This window comes from Hemicordylus capensis, chromosome 3, assembly GCF_027244095.1.
Source record: "Hemicordylus capensis ecotype Gifberg chromosome 3, rHemCap1.1.pri, whole genome shotgun sequence".
In the NCBI taxonomy this organism is placed as follows: domain Eukaryota; kingdom Metazoa; phylum Chordata; class Lepidosauria; order Squamata; family Cordylidae; genus Hemicordylus; species Hemicordylus capensis.
The window spans coordinates 10,770,369-10,792,123 of record NC_069659.1 but is presented as its reverse complement, the minus strand read 5'-3'; the positions used below and the strand labels follow the sequence as shown (position 1 = coordinate 10,792,123).

General features: G+C 45.9%; 1 protein-coding gene across 10 annotated transcripts in view; it reads left to right on the top strand.

Annotated features, from left to right (window-relative positions):
* Positions 1 to 21,755, top strand: part of TENM4 (teneurin transmembrane protein 4) — a 1,105,140-nt gene that overhangs the window by 962,442 nt on the left and 120,943 nt on the right. For all 10 annotated transcript variants that reach the window (XM_053305915.1, XM_053305917.1, XM_053305913.1 and 7 more), the window contains 2 exons: positions 952 to 1,146; positions 9,499 to 9,699. In XM_053305915.1, the coding sequence (XP_053161890.1) occupies positions 952 to 1,146; positions 9,499 to 9,699 (396 nt within the window). The remainder of the gene's footprint in view (positions 1 to 951; positions 1,147 to 9,498; positions 9,700 to 21,755) is intronic.

Sequence of the window (21,755 nt, the reverse complement as noted above, 5' to 3'; positions counted from 1 at the left end):
TTAACTTGTTTTATGATATTGTTAACTGCCCAGAGACGAATGTTTGGGGCGGTGTACAAATTAGATAGATAGATAGATAGATAGATAGATAGATAGATAGATAGATAGATAGATAGATAGATAGATATGATTGTGAACCACCCCGAGAAATATGATTGTGAACCGCACCAAGACTTTGGTTTGGGGCAGTATATAAATGTATTACATAATAATAAATAAATAATAAACACATATCTTTAAGAAGTCAACAAGATAATTTTCTCTTACACCTTGTAGCAGTGAGCAGTCAGCTAGTCACCCCCAGCGTGACCTGGAAGCTGTATGGCAGGCCTTGACACATTTTCTGTGGGTCTTGGAGCCAGCCCAAACATTTAGGAGCCAGACAATGGACACTTGACAAAATTCCTGGATTTAGGGACGGGCACTGTGGAGGTGAAAGGCAAATACTCAGAACAGAAACAGAGCTGCCTGGAACACATAACGAATCTATTAAATAGCTCTAATTCTGAATATTCTAGTCTAGGCCCCACAGCTACCTTTCTTTTAGGAAGCCTAAATCTCCTTCCTTGTAACTTCAAACCATTGGTTTTAGTCCTTCCCTCAGGAGCTACAGAGAACAAGCCTGCTCCTTCTTCTATGTTACAGCCCTTCAGGTGTTTGAAGATGGCTCTCATATCCCCCCTTAATCTTCTCTTTTCCAAGTGAAACCTACTCGGCAACTGTACCGCATAGGTCTTGGTTTCCAGCCCTTCGCCATCTTTGTTGGAAGACCTACTGAGATTGGAGTACTTTGAACACTCTAGAGGCGTATATACATGCATAATAGCTAGGATGATGATGATGAATTATTGCAGAATTCTAGCTTCTATTGCAGAATTCTAGACCCCTGTGTATTAAGTTATCACCCCTGTGTTTTAAGTTATCATGCTGTTTTCTTCCATTCTTTCTCAGCATCTTGCCCAGTGTTATGCAGCGGAAACGGGCAGTATATGAAAGGCCGGTGCTTGTGCCACAGCGGATGGAAAGGGGCTGAGTGTGATGTTCCGACCAACCAGTGCATTGATGTCTCTTGCAACAGCCATGGCACCTGCATCATGGGGACCTGCATCTGCAATCCAGGGTACAAGGGAGAGAGCTGCGAAGAAGGTATTTCTAAGCATCATTCAGTTGGTCTCTTTTCCTTTGATTGCCCTTACCCTGTTGCAGAGAGACAGAGTCAGAGAGGTGAGCCTTAGTGTTCCAGTACTGCCATAATAGGCACCTTACAGAGCAGATCTATCTATCTATCTATCTATCTATCTATCTATCTATCTATCTATCTATCTATCTATCTATCTATCTATCTAACTTATAATAGCTGCTGGTAATCTATCATATTTGTACAATAATTGGGTGAAAAACCATCCAACGTCTCTGAGAGAGAGCGAGAGAGAGAGCTGTTCAAAGAGCCAGTGCATGTAATCACATGCTCCAAATGTTATTATAGGAAGTCTTCTCCATTTGCACATCCAAACGTATAATTATTGTTTTTTATCTGGCGCGCCACAGCAAGCAATTTACAGATGCTGATTTTTATGAAGCCCTGGCACGTGTGGAATAAAGGAGCCCTGCTTTTTCTTTTGGAGCGCGAACGCTTTGCCATATTCAGGCCTTAAATGCAACGCTGCTTCAGAGTCAAATCTCTTTTCAAAAGCCTTGCCTTAGATCTCTTTCGGTCTGTGTTAGGCCTGAATTGAAAATGTTCCTGTGGTTCTCCTTGTTGCTTTCATGTGCATGTCCTCTAGGCACTTAAAAAAGCATTCTTCCTTTATTTGCATGTAGGATGCCACTGTGGATTAGGCATGTGCTCAGAATGCGATTGGGCATTCGAATCGCAGCACAATCCCTTTAAAACTGAGGGCTTCCATAGCCCCTTTAACATGGAGGAGAATGGGTGCATCCCTGCTCTCCCTTTCCTCTCCGCCATTGTCGTGCTTGTGGTTCTCCCCCCCAGCTATCTCGCGCTGACGCCATGCGCATGCTGGAGCCACACAGGGACAACTGGGGGAGAGTGCTGCTGGTGTGTTCTGATAGCTGGGAGGAGCACCATGAGTATAGCAATGGCAGAGAGTGGAGGAGAAGCAGGGATGGACCTGCTCTCCTCCATGTTCAAGGGGCTATGGAATCCCCCAGTTTTAAAGGGATTGTCCTGCGATGCAGACACTGAATCACATTCTGGCACATGCCTACTGTGGGCAACGATGACTGTTTGTTTGTTTGATGTCATTTCTTCATAATTGTGAAGGAGTGCGTAAAGTGTCTCTTGGGGAAGCAGTGACGGAGAGGTGGGCGCTGGTGTCAGCCAACGACTTATCTGTCAGTTCATTAGGAGGTGATGTGCAGGGATGGCATGTGACAAGGCGTGGTGTAGTGGTTAGAGTGCTGGACTAGGACCGGGGAGACCTGAGTTCAAATCCCCATTTAGCCATGAAACTAGCTGGGTGTCTCTGGGCCAGTCACTTCTCTCTCAGCCTAACCTACTTCACAGGGTTGTTGTGAGGAGAAACTCAAGTATGTAGTACACCGCTCTGGGATCCTTGGAGGAAGAGCAGGATATAAATGTAATAATAATAAATGTAATAATAATAAGGAACACAGCTGCCGTGAAAAATGCCAGCCCTGTTTCCAACTCCCTCTGCCCCTGTAAAGCATGATGTGCCCCTCGTGGTGGTATGATGATGTGTGCTTTCTTGTCCACCCCCACCCCCCAATGACGTGTGTGGGTGGGAAACCGCTCATCACAGTGATGTCAACGCCTGGACGAAATGGGATTCGACGTCCTGGAGAGGGGATGGAAGCTGAATGCAAAGCTGCCACTTTGGGGGTGTCGTAAGCTTGGCATGGGCCCTGGGGCAAGAAGTGAATATGGGTCCCCTGGGTCCCCTGCCTTCACCTCCCTTTACCTTCTTTGCTGCAGAAGAACTGTAAAGACGTGGTGAAAAACAAAACATTCTCGGCATGCCCTTTCTCTCACTCCTGTGCAGTTAATATCACACACATGAACATATGCACACACATTCCCCTGCCTCAAAAACATGGTGTGTGTTTATTTAACATTTAACATTTATATGTATTATAATCACCTCATATTCAAACAACATCAGCAGTGAAGAGTGAAAAGCAAGCTGCCACCCTTCTGGGGCCCCTTCCCTCAGGGGCCCAGGGACATTTGTCTCCACCCCCAGTTGTTCATTTATAGCCAATTTCCTGGGCAGCCCTTTATTCTTTATAAGGTGCAGTTTGACCCTTTAGTGTTCGGTCTTTCTGAGGCACCAGTGAGCTTCTTCTATGGTCCTGTTTCATCCTCATGCAGACAACTAAGTCTGTACCCGCTGCTTTTTCCACATGATTTATAGCTCAAATTACCAGGTGTAGTCTTTGCCTTCAGCCCCCAGTTCTAATCCCCTGTACAAGCCCAATTAGCACTCTACTTCCTGATGTTTTTAACATGAAAGCTCGTACATAATTAGACAGATTCTGCTCTTTCCATGATACCTTTTATAGTTAAACACATGTTTTTCAGTGGCTGGCTTTCAGACTAACAAAGAGCCAGTGCTGTGTGAAGTGTACCTGTTTTGGTGCTGAATAAAGTGGCCCTGGCACTTGGGTGGGAGGGCAAATTTCAATAACCTCCCCTTCCCCAGAAGCCTTCTATATGCCCCTCCAAGATACGGCCCTGAGGGCAGTGCAACCCTCAGGGACATATTTTGGGGTGTCACAGAGCCCTTCGGGGGAAGGGGAGGTTGTCGAAATTTGCCACCCCACTTTGCAAGTGCCAGTGGTACATTAGTCGAACCCTTCAGTCGCACCTGCGCATCTCACATAACACCAACACTTCCTCAGTCTGGGTATGAGCCAGTATCTTTCATCTAGGCCATTGTTCCATCCTTTCTCCTCTTCCTCTATCAGAATTTAATTTTTATTTTTTAAAAAATTTAATTTAATTTTAATTATTTGATAATTTAGCTGCCCATGCACCAGTCCCTAGAAAAAAACAAACATAGTGTATACAACCTATCTGTGAACAGGAACATTTGAAGCCTTCCTCACACTTTCCTTTTCCTTTTCCTTTCTTAATTTTTTTTTAAAGCACAGAATCATACATATCAATCTAGGCATCTTGGACTTCACTAATCAAAATTATATGAGTCTGAATGAACTCAAAGCAACCAAATCAAACCAAATAACAATAACTGATCCATTTCACATCATTTCTCCCTTGCATTTAGAAACTTAATTGTAATATAAAATCAGTACGTTGATCTTACTGTGATTCTGCTGTGATTTTACTGTAATGCCTTTTGTCAGCTACATTAAGAACCTCTTGAGGCTATAAAACAGGATAGAAATTCTTAAATAAATAAAAAACCCCAAAGTTCTTTAATTGGATGACAGCCCAAATTAAAAGGTCAGGAAAGAAATAAAACAGTTTCCTAAGACCCACTGAGTAATTTGGAGGTTTGCCTCTCCTACGACATTTGTTTTTTATATGCAAGACAATCATTTGTATTCTGCCAAGATGAAAAAAGATTTAAAAAACCATTTCTAAAAATGTTATATAGGAAATCTGTGGGATTTCCCCCCTCTAAATTCCTCTCATATAAAGTTGATTTTCACCATTTAACAAATTTTATTTCTTTTCTTTAAAGGGGTTCCATCTGGCATTGATGTATTTGGTTTGCAACTTCAGTGCTTTTTCCACCATGTTTATAATAGGCTTTTCTGATGAGTGCTTTGTTTTCCTTTCTGTTCCACAACTTTGAGCAATATTTATAAAACACCAGCTAACACAATCTGGTGCAGTTTGAGAGGCTGGCCTGCCTCTCTATTTTTAAAGGGCACGATCCACCTGAAATGGTCTTGCACAAGCTCTGTTGAAATGGATGGGAATTGCACAAGAACAAGTGCCATGTGTCCTCTTGCGCAAGCACTGTTCACGTCAACACTGCTTGCACAGAAGATCTTCCCGCTGGATTGGGTCCAAGGGCTACAAGGAAACTAGAAAAGGAGCACAGGAACATAGAAAGCTGCCATCTACCAAGGCAGGCAAGCTGAATATTGTCTACACCAGAGCTGCTCAACTTCAACCCTCCTCCAGATGTTGGTCTACAGTTCCCTTAATCCCTGGCTATGGGCCACTGTGGCTGGGGATTATGGGAGCTGTAGTCCAAAAACAGCTGTGGGGCTTAAGTTGAGCAGGCCTGGTCTACACTGACTGCCAGCAGCTCTCCAAGGTTTCGGGCAGGAGGCTCTTCCAAACCCTGCAGCCTACAAAGATGCTCTACCACTGAGCTATGGCCCCATCCCCAAATGTATTATTCATGATCATAGACAGAACAACGGATCCCCATCCCCATCCTCTGCATCTGACAATACCAACTGAGCAATATCAAGACCCATTTTCTTCACTCATTGAACGATCATGGATGAAAAATGACTTCAGTGGATTTGACCCGCCATTTCCCGGCAGCCCTGTTGGGTGGGATTCAATGCGGTGTGTCTTTGCAGAGCTTCTACCTGGCTGGTACCAGGGCCTTATTCTTGCATAACCACCGCCATTGGGATTAATGCACTCTGCCGATGTGCAGAATAACTTTCTTGCACAAGATGTTTGCTTTCCTCCGTTAGGGTTGGAGCAGGTGATCCCCAAATGCATTGTCATATGGGCCATTATCCTGAACCCGCCTGCTTTCTGTTTCTGTCTAATTTACTTTCCAGCTGGAGAGAGAACATTATCAGCGGCTGGATGTGCAAACTCTTGCACTAATTTGACAGGCATTTAGGATGGAGACTGTGCGTTGGAATGCACATCCCATCCCCCCAAAACAGCACTTTGGCTACCCAACCAGAGGCACAACCATTCCTAAAAGCAAGGGGATCCAAAACTGCAGGACCCATGGCATTTATGTGAATAACCTAGACGATGGGGAGAAAAAACAGAACATAAGGAGAGCCTGCTGGATCAGACTAAAGGTCCACATAGTCCAGCACCCCTGGAAGCTGGTCTCATAGCTGCAAGCGTGAATTGTCCACCCTGGTTTGCATTTGAAGGGGAGACATGTGTGAGCACTGAAAGATATTCCCCTTAGGGGATGGGGCCACGCTGGGAAGAGCACCTGCATGCTTGTATGCAGAAGATTCCATGTTCCCTGCCTGGCAGCATCTCCAAGATAGGGCTGAGAGAGACGCCTGCCTGCAACCTTGGAGAAGCCGCTGCCAGTCTGTGTAGACTAATACTGAACTAGATAGACTAATGGTCTGGCTCGGTATAAGACAGCCTCCTGTGTTCCTATAATGGCCAACCAGATGTTTTTGGGGAAGACATTGAGCAGAGCATAAAGGCAACAGTGCTTTCCTCTGCTGTTTGTCACCCCACCCCACCCCAGCTGTTGGTATTCAGTATGCCACTGGAGAGAGGTTCCATAAATCCACCATGAAGGTCCCATGCACCCATCATGACTTAACAGCCATTGGTAGACCTTTCCTCCTCCATGAATTTGGCTAATCCCCATTCAAAGCCATCTAAAGCTAGTGGCTATCACCACATTCCATGGCAGTGAATTGCATGAATTAATTATGCACTGGGTGAAGAACGACTTTCTGTTGCCTCTCCTGATTCTATCACTAGTCACTTTCATTAGATAGCCCCAAGTTCTAGAATAATGCGAGAGGGAGGAAAACTTCCCCTTCTCCACATCATCCATCATTTTACAAAGCTCTGCCTCTCCCTCTTTAGTCATTTTAGTTCTAAACTAAAAAGACCCAAACCCTTGTAGGGAAATTTGGTCCCCCACCCCCTGGGTTTAACAAGTCCCTGGATATATCTGTTCAACTTTCTAAGCAGAGGATGCTGCACCTCCCGAAGGTGTGATGATCCACCTCTGCCAGGTCCCTTAGGATGAAAGGAAGCTGGCAAAGGAGATCTTCCCAGTGGAATGAGCCCTTCAGTGACTGTAGTGCAGGGGTTCTCTGTCTTTAGTCCCCAGAGGTTGTTGGACTACAGCTTCCATCATCCCGTGCCAGCATGGCCTTTTCAGCTGGGAATGATGGGAGTGCTAGTCCAACAACCTCTGGGGACCCATGGTTGAGAACCCTGGCTTTGGCTAGTTCTGCCATTTGCAGCTATAGTCATGATCAGAAAAGAGCTAAACACTAGATACGGAAAGTTGCCATGTGTTTCCCTGAAGCTGAGCAATGGAATTTGCTGAGCAGAACTCCCTTGGGGGAGAAAAAAACACAAGTTTCTTTTTTAAAAAGGGGAAAAAAGCCGAGAAAGAAAGAAAAAAACATTAAAGCATTAAACAACAAAGGAAGCAGCGAAACTCTCCAATCCTGTCCCAGGACCCTTGCCACGGTGCCGAATGTCTAAAGCGCTGCAGCCAGCAAGGGCAAGATTAAAGTAGCCATTGTGCGTGGCATCTTGTGAAAGGGCTCGTTTCAACATGAAAAATGGCCCTGGGATTATGATGAATGGGGTGTCCTGACACACACGCATCCCCTTGCTGTAATCCTGTGTTAACGCTGAGGTAGCAGAGCGCTCTGCCTTCTGTGATGGAGACCCCTTAAAGCTTACCTTCTTCTACCCCTGTTGGCCTTCAGAGCAGATGATTAATTGCCTAGCAGTAGCCCCTTGTCAGTTAGCCAGCAATCTTTGTTCTCCACGGTTGAACCATCTGCTGAGGACGCAAGGTACTGGCATCTTGCTCTCAGCAATCCCTTTCATAGCTCTTACTTCTAAGGAGGAAGAGAGTCAGGCCTGCAAGGGCCATGTTCTAAAATTGGTGTCCTGGCTCCCAGCTCTTTAATCACACCTGAGGTTTGTAGGCCAGGCTTTTTCCGCCTCACTGGTAGTAATTCTCAGAGTGTGCTCCTGTTTGAGATGCAACAAAAATACACCCTTGAATGCCTCAGTAGGGCATTGAGCAGCTTGCTTGTTGGGGGGATGCGAGGAGGTGCTTAATGTTATTTTGACTCAGGAAAGTGAGCCCCATTTAGAACAGAACCATTTCTGTTTCAGGTCAGACAGGTAGTCCATCTGTTTGAACAGACTTTCCTCTGAATAAAGTAAAGTAAAGTGTGCCGTGGAGTCGGTGTTGACTCCTGGCGACCACAAAGCCCTGTGGTTTTCTTTTGGTAGAATACAGGTCGGGTTTAACATTGCCGTCTCCTGCACAGTATGAGATGATGCCTTTCAACATCTTCCTATACCACTGCTGCTTGATATAAGCGTACCAGTGGGGATTCAAACCGGCAACCTCTTGCTTGATAGTTAAGCATTTCCCCGCTGAGCTATTAGGTGGCTTTCCTCCGAGTAAGGCCTACAAAATATCACAAAGGAGTTGACTTCACATAGCCAAATCATGAATTCAAGGAGGGTGGGCTTAGTACTGTTTTTCTGCGCTCCCTCAAAATGCATGTTGACTGGGTGGGTGGGTTGCTAGTTTGAATACACACCTCTAAGGGGGCGGCCTTTCCATGAGGCAAGTTGAGGCAGTCGCCTCATGTGCAGGCACAAGGTGGGGCTCTGGGTCAGCCAGTGCCAGTCTGCCGCCGCCACCACCACAGGCACCACCCCATGGCCTCCCTGACCCTGCTGCAACCACCTTCTCTCACCCCACAGGGGTGTGCTGTTCATTTTCCCCTCCTCACCCTTCCGGAGTGCCCCCCACTTCTTCCACCCACGTGACACAAGCTACAACCCACCCACCCACCCCACGCTGTGCCTGTCTGGCTTGGTTGCATAGTCTGAAAGAGCTTGCATGCCACCATAGTTGCTTTGGCAGAATGGCCAGAGAGCTGAGCTCTTGTCCTCGTGGGGGCAGAAATCATCCTGCCCACCTCAGGCAGCAAAACCCTTGCTCCTGCATCAAAATATCGAAGTGTCTGGAAAGCTTGTCATTCAGGGGAAGCTTAATACATGTCCCTTCATGTTTGAAACAGTTTACAGCTCTGGGGAGCAGCATTGCTGATTTTCCGTTGAAGAAAGTCTGTGACAGTATCTATTTCTTGGTGGGGCGGGGTGGGGGGTGAGGCAGGCAACAAATAGCCACAGAATACCAGCAGAGTAATTGTGAGATTTCCCTGTAAGTATTTTCATGTAAAGTAAAGGTAAAGTGTGCCATCGAGTCGCTGTCAACTCCTGGCAACCACAGAGCCATGTGGTTTTTCTTTGGTAGAATACAGGAGGGGTTTACCATGGCCATCTCCCACACAGTGTAAGATGATGCCTTTCAGCATCTTCCTGTACCGCTGCTGCTCGATATATGTGTTTCCAGTGGCGATCTGAACCGGCAACTTCTGGCTTGCTATTCAGATCACTTCCCCACTGCGCCATTAGGTGGCTAATTGACCCCCAAATAGTCTGACAATCTATATAGGTTTCAGGGCCCAGATCTTAATTATGATGAAGTCATGAACAAGAAACTAGGCTAATTTTTGCATATTTTTCTTTTCCCACAGTGGACTGCATGGACCCCACCTGCTTAGGGCGTGGCGTGTGTGTAAGAGGAGAATGCCACTGTTCTGTAGGTTGGGGAGGAACCAGCTGTGAGACCCCGAGAGCAACCTGTCTGGACCAGTGTTCCGGCCATGGCACCTTTCTGCCTGAAACCGGCATGTGCAATTGTGACCCCAGCTGGACTGGACATGACTGCTCGATTGGTAATTATACTCGTGGCCCTTGCTTGAGCCATCAGGATTCCTTGAATGAAATCTGTATTCAGTTTGTACCATGTGCTTTGGTTCCTTCAGTGCTCTCCTGGCCCGATTTATAGATTACATGATGCTCATTTGACCACTCCCAAAAGGTACTGCATGAATTTAAGCCAGGGATTCCCAACAGGGGGTACTAGTATCGCTAGGGCTACCTGAAGGGCACCCAGGGGGTACTTAGAGCCTCCCTGCAGCCCCACGGTGCAATCTCGCTATTTTTTCCCCATCTAAGGGTTTCTGGCTTCAAGTGTACCCCTACTCTCAGCCTGATTTTCAGGCTTCAGAAAAGTAGCACTGAGTACAGTACTCCCATTGAATAATTCAATAAGGCTCCTTATGAGTAACCTAGTGTGGATGTAAACCAGTGACTGTAATAGCCTATCTCCTTAACTGATATCACTTGAATCTGTGTGTTCATGTATATTTATAACATTGAACCATTAATTTCAGTAAGACTGCTCATGAGTCACTTAATCTGGATATAAGCCACTGACTGGAATAGCTTGTCTCATTGTGTGTGTGTGTGTGTGTGTACATGCAAATATACACACTTAAAATCTCTATGGGATACCTGAGCTGAAGGTTAGTGACAAAAAGGGTATGCTTGTTTTTAAAAGTTGGGAAACCCCAATCTGCCCCAAACATTCATCTGGGCGGCTTACATCAACATAAAACAAATTAAAACAGGAATTTAAATCTTAAAAGAATTTAAAACCACAAGACTAGTTAAAAACTTGGGTGAATGAATGTGTGTTTAGAGACTTTTAAAAAGTTGTCAATATTGGTGCCTGTGAACTGCAGGCTCCACCCACAGTGGGACACCAAGTTAGTTTTATGTATATGAACACTCTTACAGCAAGATTTCCCCAAAGGTAGCAGCAATTTTGACATATCACATGAGGAGCCATTCTCTCCTAAACACTCTTGCAAAACTAGTTTAGTAAAAAAGTCTGCCAATACAACAGCAGGGAATAATTCTGCTTCTTGGAACACTATATTTTGTTTGATTTTACTTTCCCAAACAGGCATTGCAAACTTTCTTTGTAAACTATTTTTTTTAAAAAAAAATTGGCATGACCATGATCTTGCTGTCACGCACTTGCAAGTGCGTGACAGCAAGATCATGGTCATGCCAATTTTTGGCATGACTCTGACAGCCTCCCTTCCTCTGATCCTGTTCATAGTCTGTGGAAGTAGCCTCAGAAGTGCTGTGGAGGGGGCTAATGGCCATCCTATTCCTCCCCTAGCTGTCAGGGAGAGGGGTCAGACTGCTCCCCACCGGCAGTCTCTAGGTCCAAGTCACTCCCATCTCTCCAGACCGCCTCATCCCTGGCCCTCCAAGCCTTAAATAAAGCCCTGCAATCAGGGCACCCTCTCCTGACTCCGCCCTCTCCAATGTAGCTGCCTGCGTCCTCCCTCCTTCAGCTGTTGCCTGCCTTGCCCTCTTCGCCACCAGGAGGCAAGCCGCTGGGCCATTGCTGCCCCATCCAATTGAATAGCTATCCAAGAACAAACAAAAAATATCGTTCGTCATAATCCCTGCTGCCTGTTATGATCTTCAGGCGAGGTCCGGTTACGGTTGCCACCAGCTCATCTGGTGGCGACCCAGGACCGGGCTTTCTCTGTGGCTGCCCCGGGGCTTTGGAATAGGCTTCCTGCTGAAATAAGAGCATATCTTTCTCTGTTTGTTTTCAGGAAGAACCTCAAGACCCTCCTGTTCTCTCAGGCATTTAATTATAATTAATTTTAATAAAATACTAGAGAGAGAGAGAGAGCACCTTGCAAGGTCAAATCAAAGGTTGCCCACAGTGATCAACCAGATGCCCCCAAGAGACTCACAAGCAGGGCATGCCAGAAAGAGTCCTCCCCTGTTATTTGTCCACAGCATCTGGTTCTGAAGTAGACTGCCTCTGAACGTGGAGGCTCCATTCCTAGCTCTCATGACTAATAAGAACATAAGAAGAACCCTGCTGATCAGACCAAAGGTCCATCTAGTACAGCATTCTTTTTCCAAGGTGACCCACCAGCTGCCTCCAGAAAAATGTAGCCCTGACCCACACTTGCAACTGGTAGTTGCAAAATACCTCTGAACCTGGAGGGAGCTTATAGCCGTCATGCTTATAGCCAGACAAAGACAGGCCTCTCTTTCTCCATGAATTTGTCTGATTTGGGGTGCTAGTTTGGGATGTGCATGAAGCACGTTTCGGGAATCAAATCGCAACACATCCCTTTAAAACGGAGGGATTACACATCCCCTTTAACACCATGCTGACCACGTAAATCGCCACCACACATGTGCGAAGGCCATGTGCATGCCGGCGTCATGCGGGGACAGCTGGGAGATGCCCCATCAGCACCCAAGCGTAGCTGGAGGGAGCATCACGATTATAGAATTGGCAGCGAGTGGAGGAAGAGCAGGTGTGGAGCTGCTTTCCTCCATTTTAAAGGATGTGCCACGATTCTGTTTCCGAATCGCGTTTCTTGAACATCCCTAGTGCTAACCTGAGGCTCTCTAGCTGCTGTTGGACTGCAACTCCCATCACTCCCAGCCACACTTTCTCGCAGGAAGGCTTCTTTCTTTCATGGTAAAACAGAACTCCTTTTAAAGACATGTACTAGGGCCTGCTATCCTGTACCAGAAGCTTGAGCGGCAGTGGACACTGACATGTCCATGGTTCAGACAAATGTTTCAGTGGAGTAATGGTAGTCGAGTCGGAGTTGACTCCTGGCGACCACAGAGCCCTGTGGTTGTCTTTGGAAGAATACAGGAGGGGTTTACCATTGCCTCCTCCCGTGTAGTATGAGATGATGCCTTTCAGCATCTTCCTATATTGCTGCTGCCTGATATAGGTCTTTCCCATAGTCTGGAAACGTACCAGCAGTTGTGCAGCCCTGCCTTAAAGCAAAGGTGCACATTAGGGATGGGCCCGGACCGGTCCGGAGGCCATTGAAAAGGCCTCCGGACCGGTCCGGACCTGGGTGGTTCGGATTGGGGGTGGGGTAGCTTTAAGAGCGGCGGGAGGGTTTACTTACCCCTCCCGCCGCTTTCCGCTGTGGCGCCATAATTGCTAGAGTAATTGGGGCGGCAGGATACCTCCCTGCCGCCCCTCCCCCGCTGCTGCTCTGCAAAAGCTCCCAGTAATCCTTTGTGCGTGCGCACATCGTGCGCGCGCTTCACGTCACTGACGTGTGTGCGCGCGCAAAGTATTACTGGGAGTTTTTGCAGAGCAGCAGCAGGGAAGGGGCGGCAGGGAGGTATCCTGCCGCCCCAATTACTCTAGTAATTACGGCGCCACAGCGGAAAGCAGCGGGAGGGGTAAGTAAACCCTCCCACTGCTCTTAAAGCTACTCCCCACCCCAGTGCCGAACCGCTGTGTGGCAGTTCCGTGCACACCCCTAGTGCACATGCTGGCAACCTCCCAGGCTTGACTACTGTAATGCGCTCTACTGTTTGATTTTTTTTAATTCGTTGTAAACTGCCTAGAGACTGTTCATTAGGCAGTATATAAACATAATAAATAAATAGTCAAGGTAGTATGAACATGTGAACATGCAAAGCTGACTTATACTGAGTCATTTGCCCATCTTTAATTTTTTTTTTTTTCATGTCTTGGAAACATGCCATTGGGATTTCGAACCGCTAGTACTTCTGGCTTGCTAATCAAGTCATTTAGGAGCAGTTTATGTGTAGGGCATAAATCCATCTCTCAGAGTTGAGGCCTAGATAGACTGGAGAGGCCCAGGTAACAAATGGGTGTTTACAAACCACCTTGGCAGAGATTTTAGCCATGAGGCATAAAACAATAATAGCGTTAACATCTGAAACAGCTCTGTAAGGAATGAAGTCTCAGAGCGAGAGTTGTTTGTAATTTTGCACTGCCTGAGAAAGTGTCACGAGGTGAATTTTACAAATGCAGAAGGAGAGAAGGTTATGTTTTGATATGCCACCCTAGGAAGTAGTTGTTTTGTGTGGGATTGAGGGAGTTAGGGGGCAGGGGTCATATGCAGGAAGAATGGAAGAAAACAGGCAGCTGTGGAAAGCCAGCTCTCAAACATAAACTGTGCTTTTTTTCTTCAGAAATTATAGACAATGTCTGGCATCCAGGCTGACTATGCCAAGTGTTTCCTTTTGCCGCAAACACAACAGAAAACCCTGGCACATCAGTGCAGAGTTATTCTGGATGTCAACCATTGGTTTCAGGATTTTTCCTCTCCACTAATATTAAGCATTTGTATTGTATTTATTGCAGGGTTTCTTAACCTTTGGCCCCCAGATGTTGTTGGACTACAACTCCCAGAATCCTCAGCTGCACCGGCTTTTGCTTGGGAATTATGAGAGTTGTAGTCCAACAACATCTGGGGGGCCGAGGTTAAGAAACCCTGATTTATTGTAATGCGGTGAAAGATCTCCAACACCCCACCAAAGGCCTTAAGGAAGGCCTGGCTTACAGAGGCAGGAGAATGAGGTGACGGTAGAGTGGACTGTTCCACCTGAGACCGCAGGTGGGGGACACCATTTTTGAATGCTTCCTGTGTTGTTGTTGTTTTAAACACCAGTTAAAAAAATAATAACCGTAGAACATCAAAGAGAAGGATTCTAGCCACTTCTTGCTATGCTGGGTTTCAACTTGCAAGGCATTTTTATGCAAAGGAGCGGAGCACTCAAGAACGTGGTTCATTCACCACAGTTTGGATTGGTGTGGACCACTCTACACCCTGATTTCCACCTCATGATGGACTGGTTTAGATGATATCTTACCAGCCCAGAGGATTAGAAAGGGAAGCATGCCTGTCAAGATATCTTCTGCAGACATCCCAACGTCCCTTTATCAAGTGAGGGTAGACTATTGATCCGAACGGCCATAAATGTTTTGTCCATCATTTGGATTGTCTGCGTAGTGTCCTGGCTATGCCCATAAGCTTGAAGCTCTTATTATTAGATCACAGCAACCTCTCTGAAGCAACTTCAGATCTCAAGAGCACTTCCTTGAGAACAGAATGGCCCGGGAAGATTCAGAAGCTGACCATTTGCTGATCTAAATCAAGGAGTTTGTGCAGGTGGGAGCATTCAGAAGTGGCATCCTGTAGTCTGAAGTATTATCATATGTTCTTCCACCTCTTTCTGCTGCATGTGTAGACTCCTCTGTTGTTGTGGTGAATATACACAAATTTGATGTCTGTTGACATTTGCATGTGAATGTTGACAATCCCTGAGGAATTTTGTGAATGCCTCCAAACTGAAATGGATATTTCCTCAATTTGGGGACATACACAAGTGAATGCCAACAATTCTGTCTAATTAGTGGTCATTCACCACTGTTTTCAGACATTCACAAAACTCACCTGGAAAACACACACTCTAAGCCAAACTCTAATGCCCACTGCCCCCTTTAGCAAAATCGAAGAGTCAGATAAATCCACCACCACAAAAGAGACACAGTTGCTTTTAAGGAGTGCTGACTGTTCAGCAGGAATTCTTCGTCTTTGGGAAGCTTTTTAATCTGCGTCCTATAAAGCTTGGAGATCCAATTAAACATCAAAGGGGGAGAAAAACATAATCATCAGGGCTGGAATATTTGTTTTACTTTAACCAAATCTTAATGCAGGGAATGAACCCCCCTGAGATATTTCATTTCATGCTCTGCCAACCAATGGCAAGTGGATGTTTCAAGCAACGTTCACAGTCTTGAATGTAGGGGATTTGACAAGAGTATCAATAAATACCAAAGTACAGGTAAATGCTAAATATTTATCAAACTTTTTGAACTCTGGTTCACCTTCCAAAATTTCCACATTGTTTGAACTGAATACAAACAATTGATATATGAGAGATCCTTGCTCTAACTATGGGCTGAAACAAAAAGAAAGCGAAATGGCTCAAAGGTCTGTTTAGAGCCAAACTGGACACAACTGGGGCAGCCAGGTGGGCTTATTTATATGCATTTCTTTGAGAAAGTTCCATACGGCTATTCATTTATTTTAAAAAGCATGCCCCATCTTTCCTCTAAAGAAGGTTTCCCAGGCTCAGATCCCTGATGCCGCTAGACTACGACTCCCATCATCCCCAGCCACAGTGGCCAAAGGGAGTTGTAGTCCAACAGCATCTGTAGTCCAACAGCATCAAGATTAGGAACCCCTGCTCTAAAGCAAAAATGCTCAATCTAGTTTACAAGCAAGGTTAAAAACAAACATTGACACTACTGAAATAGAAACATAGAGAGGGAGAGCAGCTAACAGGTCAAATCACAACACGGGACGCCACAGAGTTCCCAAACAAGGGTAGCATGTCCTACTTTGTGTGAATTAGCCTATTGTCTGTATAGGACTAATGTTCGGCCAGGCTCGTGTGGAAGAAAACAGACTTTTTAGTACCTAGGTCCCCTGTCATATAGGGCTTTAAAGTAAGTACCAGCACCCTAAATTGTGCTTGAAAACAGGTGGGCCGCCACTGTCGTTGTCCGCAGTCAGCAGGGATGTCTTCCCATTGACTGGTCCCAGTGTCCTAGAAGCTGCATGTTGGCATAACTGACGTTTCTGAGAAGTCTGTAGAGGCAGCCCCTCTCATCTGGCTGAGACCAGAGCATGCATCCTTGAATTAACAATTGGAGAAACAACCTGGGAAATACACAAGGAAATACTTATTTTATCGTACAGAGAACTTACAGCTGTCGTTAGGAACATAGGAAGCTGCCCTATACTGAGTCAGACCATTAGTCTATCTAGCTCACTATTGTCTTCGCAGACTGGCAGCGGCTTCTCCAAGGTTGCAGGCAGGAATCTCTCTCAGCCCTATCTTGGAGAAGCCAGGGAGGGAACTTGGAACCTTCTGCTCTTCCCAGAGCGGCTCAATCCCCTGAGGGGAATATCTTCCAGTGCTCACACTTCTAGTCTCCCTTTCATATGCAACCAGGGTGGACCCTGCTTAGCTAAGGGAACAAGTCATGCTTGCTACTACAAGACCAGCTCTCCCTTTGGCTCAAATGCCTGAAAACCTGACTTTACACAGAAGTATCTTTCTTCCCTGTTAACATAACATTCTTCCCCTGTTAACAATGAATATCCTATCCAGGGGAGGCTGCCTTTTGTTGTTGTTTTTAATTGCAGCACAGTAGCAATCCTGCACTCTTCATTTACAGAAAATCAGAGAGCACCGGGGGGTGGAAAGCCTTAATCAAGCTTCCTTGAAACCAGAAAATCCAACTTAAGACAGTTTGTAATTATTAAATTTTCTAATAACATTTTGAAGGTCAGTGGAACAGTTCCAGTTTTTAAGACGCTCTGGGCAATTTTACCTGATCTTCTATTTTATCATTAAATCCACATTTATTAAAGGATTTAGCAGGTGTAGCAGAAGTGGCTTGCACTCATTTTGCTTCACTTGCATACAAATGTCTTCTTTCCCCGCACATTGCAATTCAGCAAGTGCCTTGAGTGGAAGATTCTCCTTGGCCTCATGTAGGATCTCCCTTAAATTGAAAAAAGATGTGTGTGAAGAAATAGCAAACAAAGCTGCCGTATACTGAGTCAGGTCATTCGTCCAGCCAACCCATTATTGTTTTCTCTAACTGGCAGCAGCTCTGCAAGGCCTTTCCCATCTCTGCTTCCCATGATCTTTTTGACAACAAATGCCAGAAATTGAACCTGGAATGTTCTATCTGCAAAGCATTTGTTCTACCCTTGAGATATGGCTCCTCTCTATGATTCATTATTCTAGTATGATTCATTATCCTTCCTTACTTCAGTTTCAATTTCTTGTGTATTTTTAAATCAACACAAGGCAAGTGGCTGACATCCTAACAGTGAGCTTGCACAACAAATTCATAGGAACACAGGAAGCTGCCATATACTATGAAAACCAAATACTTACATACACACATACATACATACATACATACATACATACATACATACATACATACATACATACTGAGTCAGACCATTGGTCCATCTAGCTCAGTACTTTCTATCCAGACTGGCAGTGGCTTCTCCAAGGTTGCAGGCAGGAGTCTCTCTCAGTCCTATCTTGGAGATGCTGCCAGGGCAGGATCTTGGTACCTAGATGCTCTTCCCAGAGTGGCTCCATCCCCTGAGGGGAATATCTTACATCGCTTGCAGATCAAGTCTCCCATTCATATGCAACCAGAGCGGGCCCTGCTTAGCTAAGGGGACAAGTCATGCTTGCTACCACAAGACTAGCTCTCCTCTCTGAGTTGTATTAGCCCAAGGAAGATCATGTAGCTGCGTTAAAATCATGGGGCTTTTTGGAATTGCACTAATGTGCAAAAGTTCCCTTTAAAACATATGAGGCATGCCAAAGGTTGCACACCTGCTGTGCATGTGCAACACTAGAACACTAGTCTGGAACGCAAGGTCCAGGCATAGCACAACTATCTAGCGCAACATCCTTGCATGAGCACACCTAGTCAGGCTGCTGACTACTGATTTGTGCTACCTCCTGAAGTTAGAAAATGTTGACCAAAAGTAGTTTTGCGTGAACATGTGCATCCTGGTTAGGTGCGGGGCCTGTAGGGTACTGGACATGACTCTAAGGAACCTAGTTGGAATTGGGTGGCAAAGGGATAGGCAGTGGCTGACATGCCCCACAGCCTGATGAGGACAGAGCAAGAGCTCTGCCCTTGCAAGCTGCCAGTACACTCACTGCACACAAGGCTTGCCACTAAGCAGCAATGCACAGGGAGGGGGAAGCGATTTGCACTTTTCTTCCATTCCCAAAAAGCCCTTTTCGTGTTCAGAAATATGTCCATGGGAGTTTACATTATGGAGTTCTCTCCCATTTAAAAAAAAAAATAATCAAATCAAATCTGCACATAGCAGGAGGCTGGGCGAAGACTCTGCTCCTTGACATCTAGTTTTCTATGTACAGGGAATGGTTATTTCTGTATGGAGAAGTGCTCAGCCAAGTGAGCTGCCATCTGAAGTGGTACAGAGCAGGGACAAGTTTTACCACCTCATCTGCTGTTTGAGAGAACTAGGCTTAGGCTAAAGCCAGGGCTACTGCCTATCTTCAGGACCAGGGACAGCTCCAATTCAGCAGGGCAGAGATTTTTTTAAAATGGGGACTTGGGTGCTGTTGACATGGACAGCTAAGTTATCCCTTTGGCCTGCAGTCATGGCACCATGGAGATGTCCAAGGGCTCTTTTCTCTATTGCAGGACACAATAATTGCTGCATATTTGCTTTCTCTTCCATGTTCACCCAGGTATAAATATGCACTTTGGGTGTTCTGATCTTTGTTATGCTGGAAAAAGCCAAAGTGGGTAAAACACATGTCCCAGAGACAAGTAGCAAGCTCCTTATGCCTGGTTATATGCAACCTTCTCTCCTTGCCCTGGAAAATGAGCTTGCCCCAAGCTGGAAATAATGGGTTACATTGTAGAAGAAGTTTGCCTTAAGCCAGGAACAATCGCTTTCTTTCTAGAAACAGGGAAAGAGTGTTTGCTTTGCAGAAGCAGCTTACTGCAAGCTAGAAATGACTATTCGCTTTGTAGTTCATCTGTGAAATCTTATGGGTACCATCTTGAGTGTGAGATATATATTAGATGAGAGATACAAATTAGATAAGAGTGCAGTGTTTAACTACTATAGCACATTTTGAATTAACTGTTGCTTTTTGTTTATTATTGAATGAATGAATGAATGAATGAATGAATGAATGAATGAATGAATGAAGTATCCTCTATACATGCAATAATGAGGTACCTCTGGATCAAAGTTCCTGGCTATAGGCCACCTCCAGCCTCAAAGACAGGATGCCTCTGAATACCAGTTGCAGGGGAGTAACAGCAGGAGGGAGGGCATGTCCTCAACTTCTGCCTGTAGGCTTCTAGCTGTGGCATCTGGTGGGCCACTGTGTGAAACAGGATCCTGGACTAGATGGGCCTTGGGCCTGATCCAGCAGGGCTGTTCTTATGTTGCTTACTTCATCTCTTAGAAGCTCATTTTGAACTCGCTACCTGCTACTAGTGACGTGCTTCTAAAAAATCCTGCCCATCAACCCAGGCTATTTGCTTCACTATTCCTTCTATTTCTGTGCCCCTCATTTGTTATTTCCAAGGCTGAGTCCATAGCCGTAGAAACAGAGGAAGCTGCCTTATACCAACCCAAGCCATCGGTCCATTGAGCTCAGTACTGTCTACACTGACTGGCAGCCACTCTCCCAGTCTTTCCCAGCCCTACTTGGAGATGCTGGGTACTGAACCTGGGACCTTCTGCATGCAGAACAGATGATCTGCCACGGGGCTATGGACCGATCCCCCAAAGTGGCATGCATGGGTCTCCCATCCAGGCACTGACCACCCCAAGACTTGCTTAGCTTCAGCAAAGTGGCTGTGTCATGTGCCTTCAGGCCATGCTCAAGGACTCAATGAACCCCTCCATGTTGCGCCATGCTCTTTTGTTTTTAATCTCTTCTTGTACTGTGATGAGAGAGTGCAAATCTCAGTCTACAGACCTGAAGGTTTTCCACCTGATGCTTTTTGGCCGCTCCCTTCTGATGAGAGACCTGCTTGTGCGCCCAAGGTCAAAATTCCATCCTGAAGCCCAAGGAGAGAGAAATCAACCTCCGCTTAGGCCTTAAAGCTGACTCAAATACCCTCCTACATGAGGCTTCTGAGCAGCAGAGCAAACGAATCCGCGAACGACAAGGACAGCAGGAGCACACCACGCACCTCAAGATAGCGCAGGGAACGGCTGAGCTATTCTCACAAACAGTAAAAGAGATTAAAGATGAAAGGAAATATTTAACCACCTTTGGGGGGGAACAGCTGGTGTGGAAATAATTGTTAACAGAGACAGGCTTTCAGGCCCATGGAGATTGTTTCAGAGCTGCTCAGAAAGGCAGCAGTGGCATAAAGCAGCTTCTCCCAAAGGCTGCTGCTCCTGTAATAAGAGCATTCAAAACATCTCTTTCCCCTCCCAACCTTTCTCATTCATGACCACGGCTCAGATGTTACCTAATCGCTAGCTTTGATACCCAAAAACCCACATATTTTGGAAGTTAGTTTGCCCGTGTCCTTTGTCTAGCTCTGAAACCAGAAGTAGCAGCCAGACCCAACTTTGGCAAAGTTGCGATTCATGTTTCTCCAACAGAATTGGGTCACAAATAGTAACATGGATCAAGGAGAGAGGTCCTTTCCATCACAAGGTTACCACTGAAATTCAGATCTTTGGAGAGGAGGAAGCAAAGCAGCAAAGGGTGAGATGGGTTATGGTATTTATTTTATTTATATCCTGCCTTTCAGGAAACTCAGCTCGGGAGCGAGGAGGGGTCATAGGTTAGGAGATGTGGTGGAGCTGCATGTGCTGGATGGGGTTACACCCCTCCCACAAGAAGGAAGAAGTACACAGTCTGAGAGTGCTTCTGGATCTAAGTCTCTTTCTAGATAACCTGATTGAGTCAACAGTTCTGAATGCCTTTTATCAGCTTCAGTTGATATGCCTGCTGCACTTATTTCTGGAAGAAAATGACCTTAAAGCAGGGCTGCACAATTTCAGCCCTCCAGCGATTGTTGGACTATAACACCCATAATCCCCATCCACAGCAGTCAATAGTGAGGAATTATAGGAATCGTAGTTCAGTGTCTGCAGGAGGGCCAAAGTTGTGCAAAAAGGTAAAGTGTGCCATCGAGTCGGTGTCGACTCCTGGCGCTCACAGAGCCCTGTGGTTGTCTTTGGTAGAATACAGGAGGGGTTTACCATTGCCTCCTCCCGTGCAGCATGAGATGATGCCTTTCAGCATCTTCCTATATCGCTGCTACCCGATATAGGTGTTTCATGTAGTCTAGGAAACATACACAATTCAGACTCCTTTTGGTTTGCAGTATGAGATGATGCCTTCCAGCATTTTCCTCTATCGCTGCTGCCCGATATAGGTCTTTCCCATAGTCTGGAAACGTACCAGCAGTTGTGCAGCCCTGCCTTAAAGCAAAGGTGCACATGCTGGCAACCTCCCAGGCTTGACTACTGTAATGCGCTCTACTGTTTAA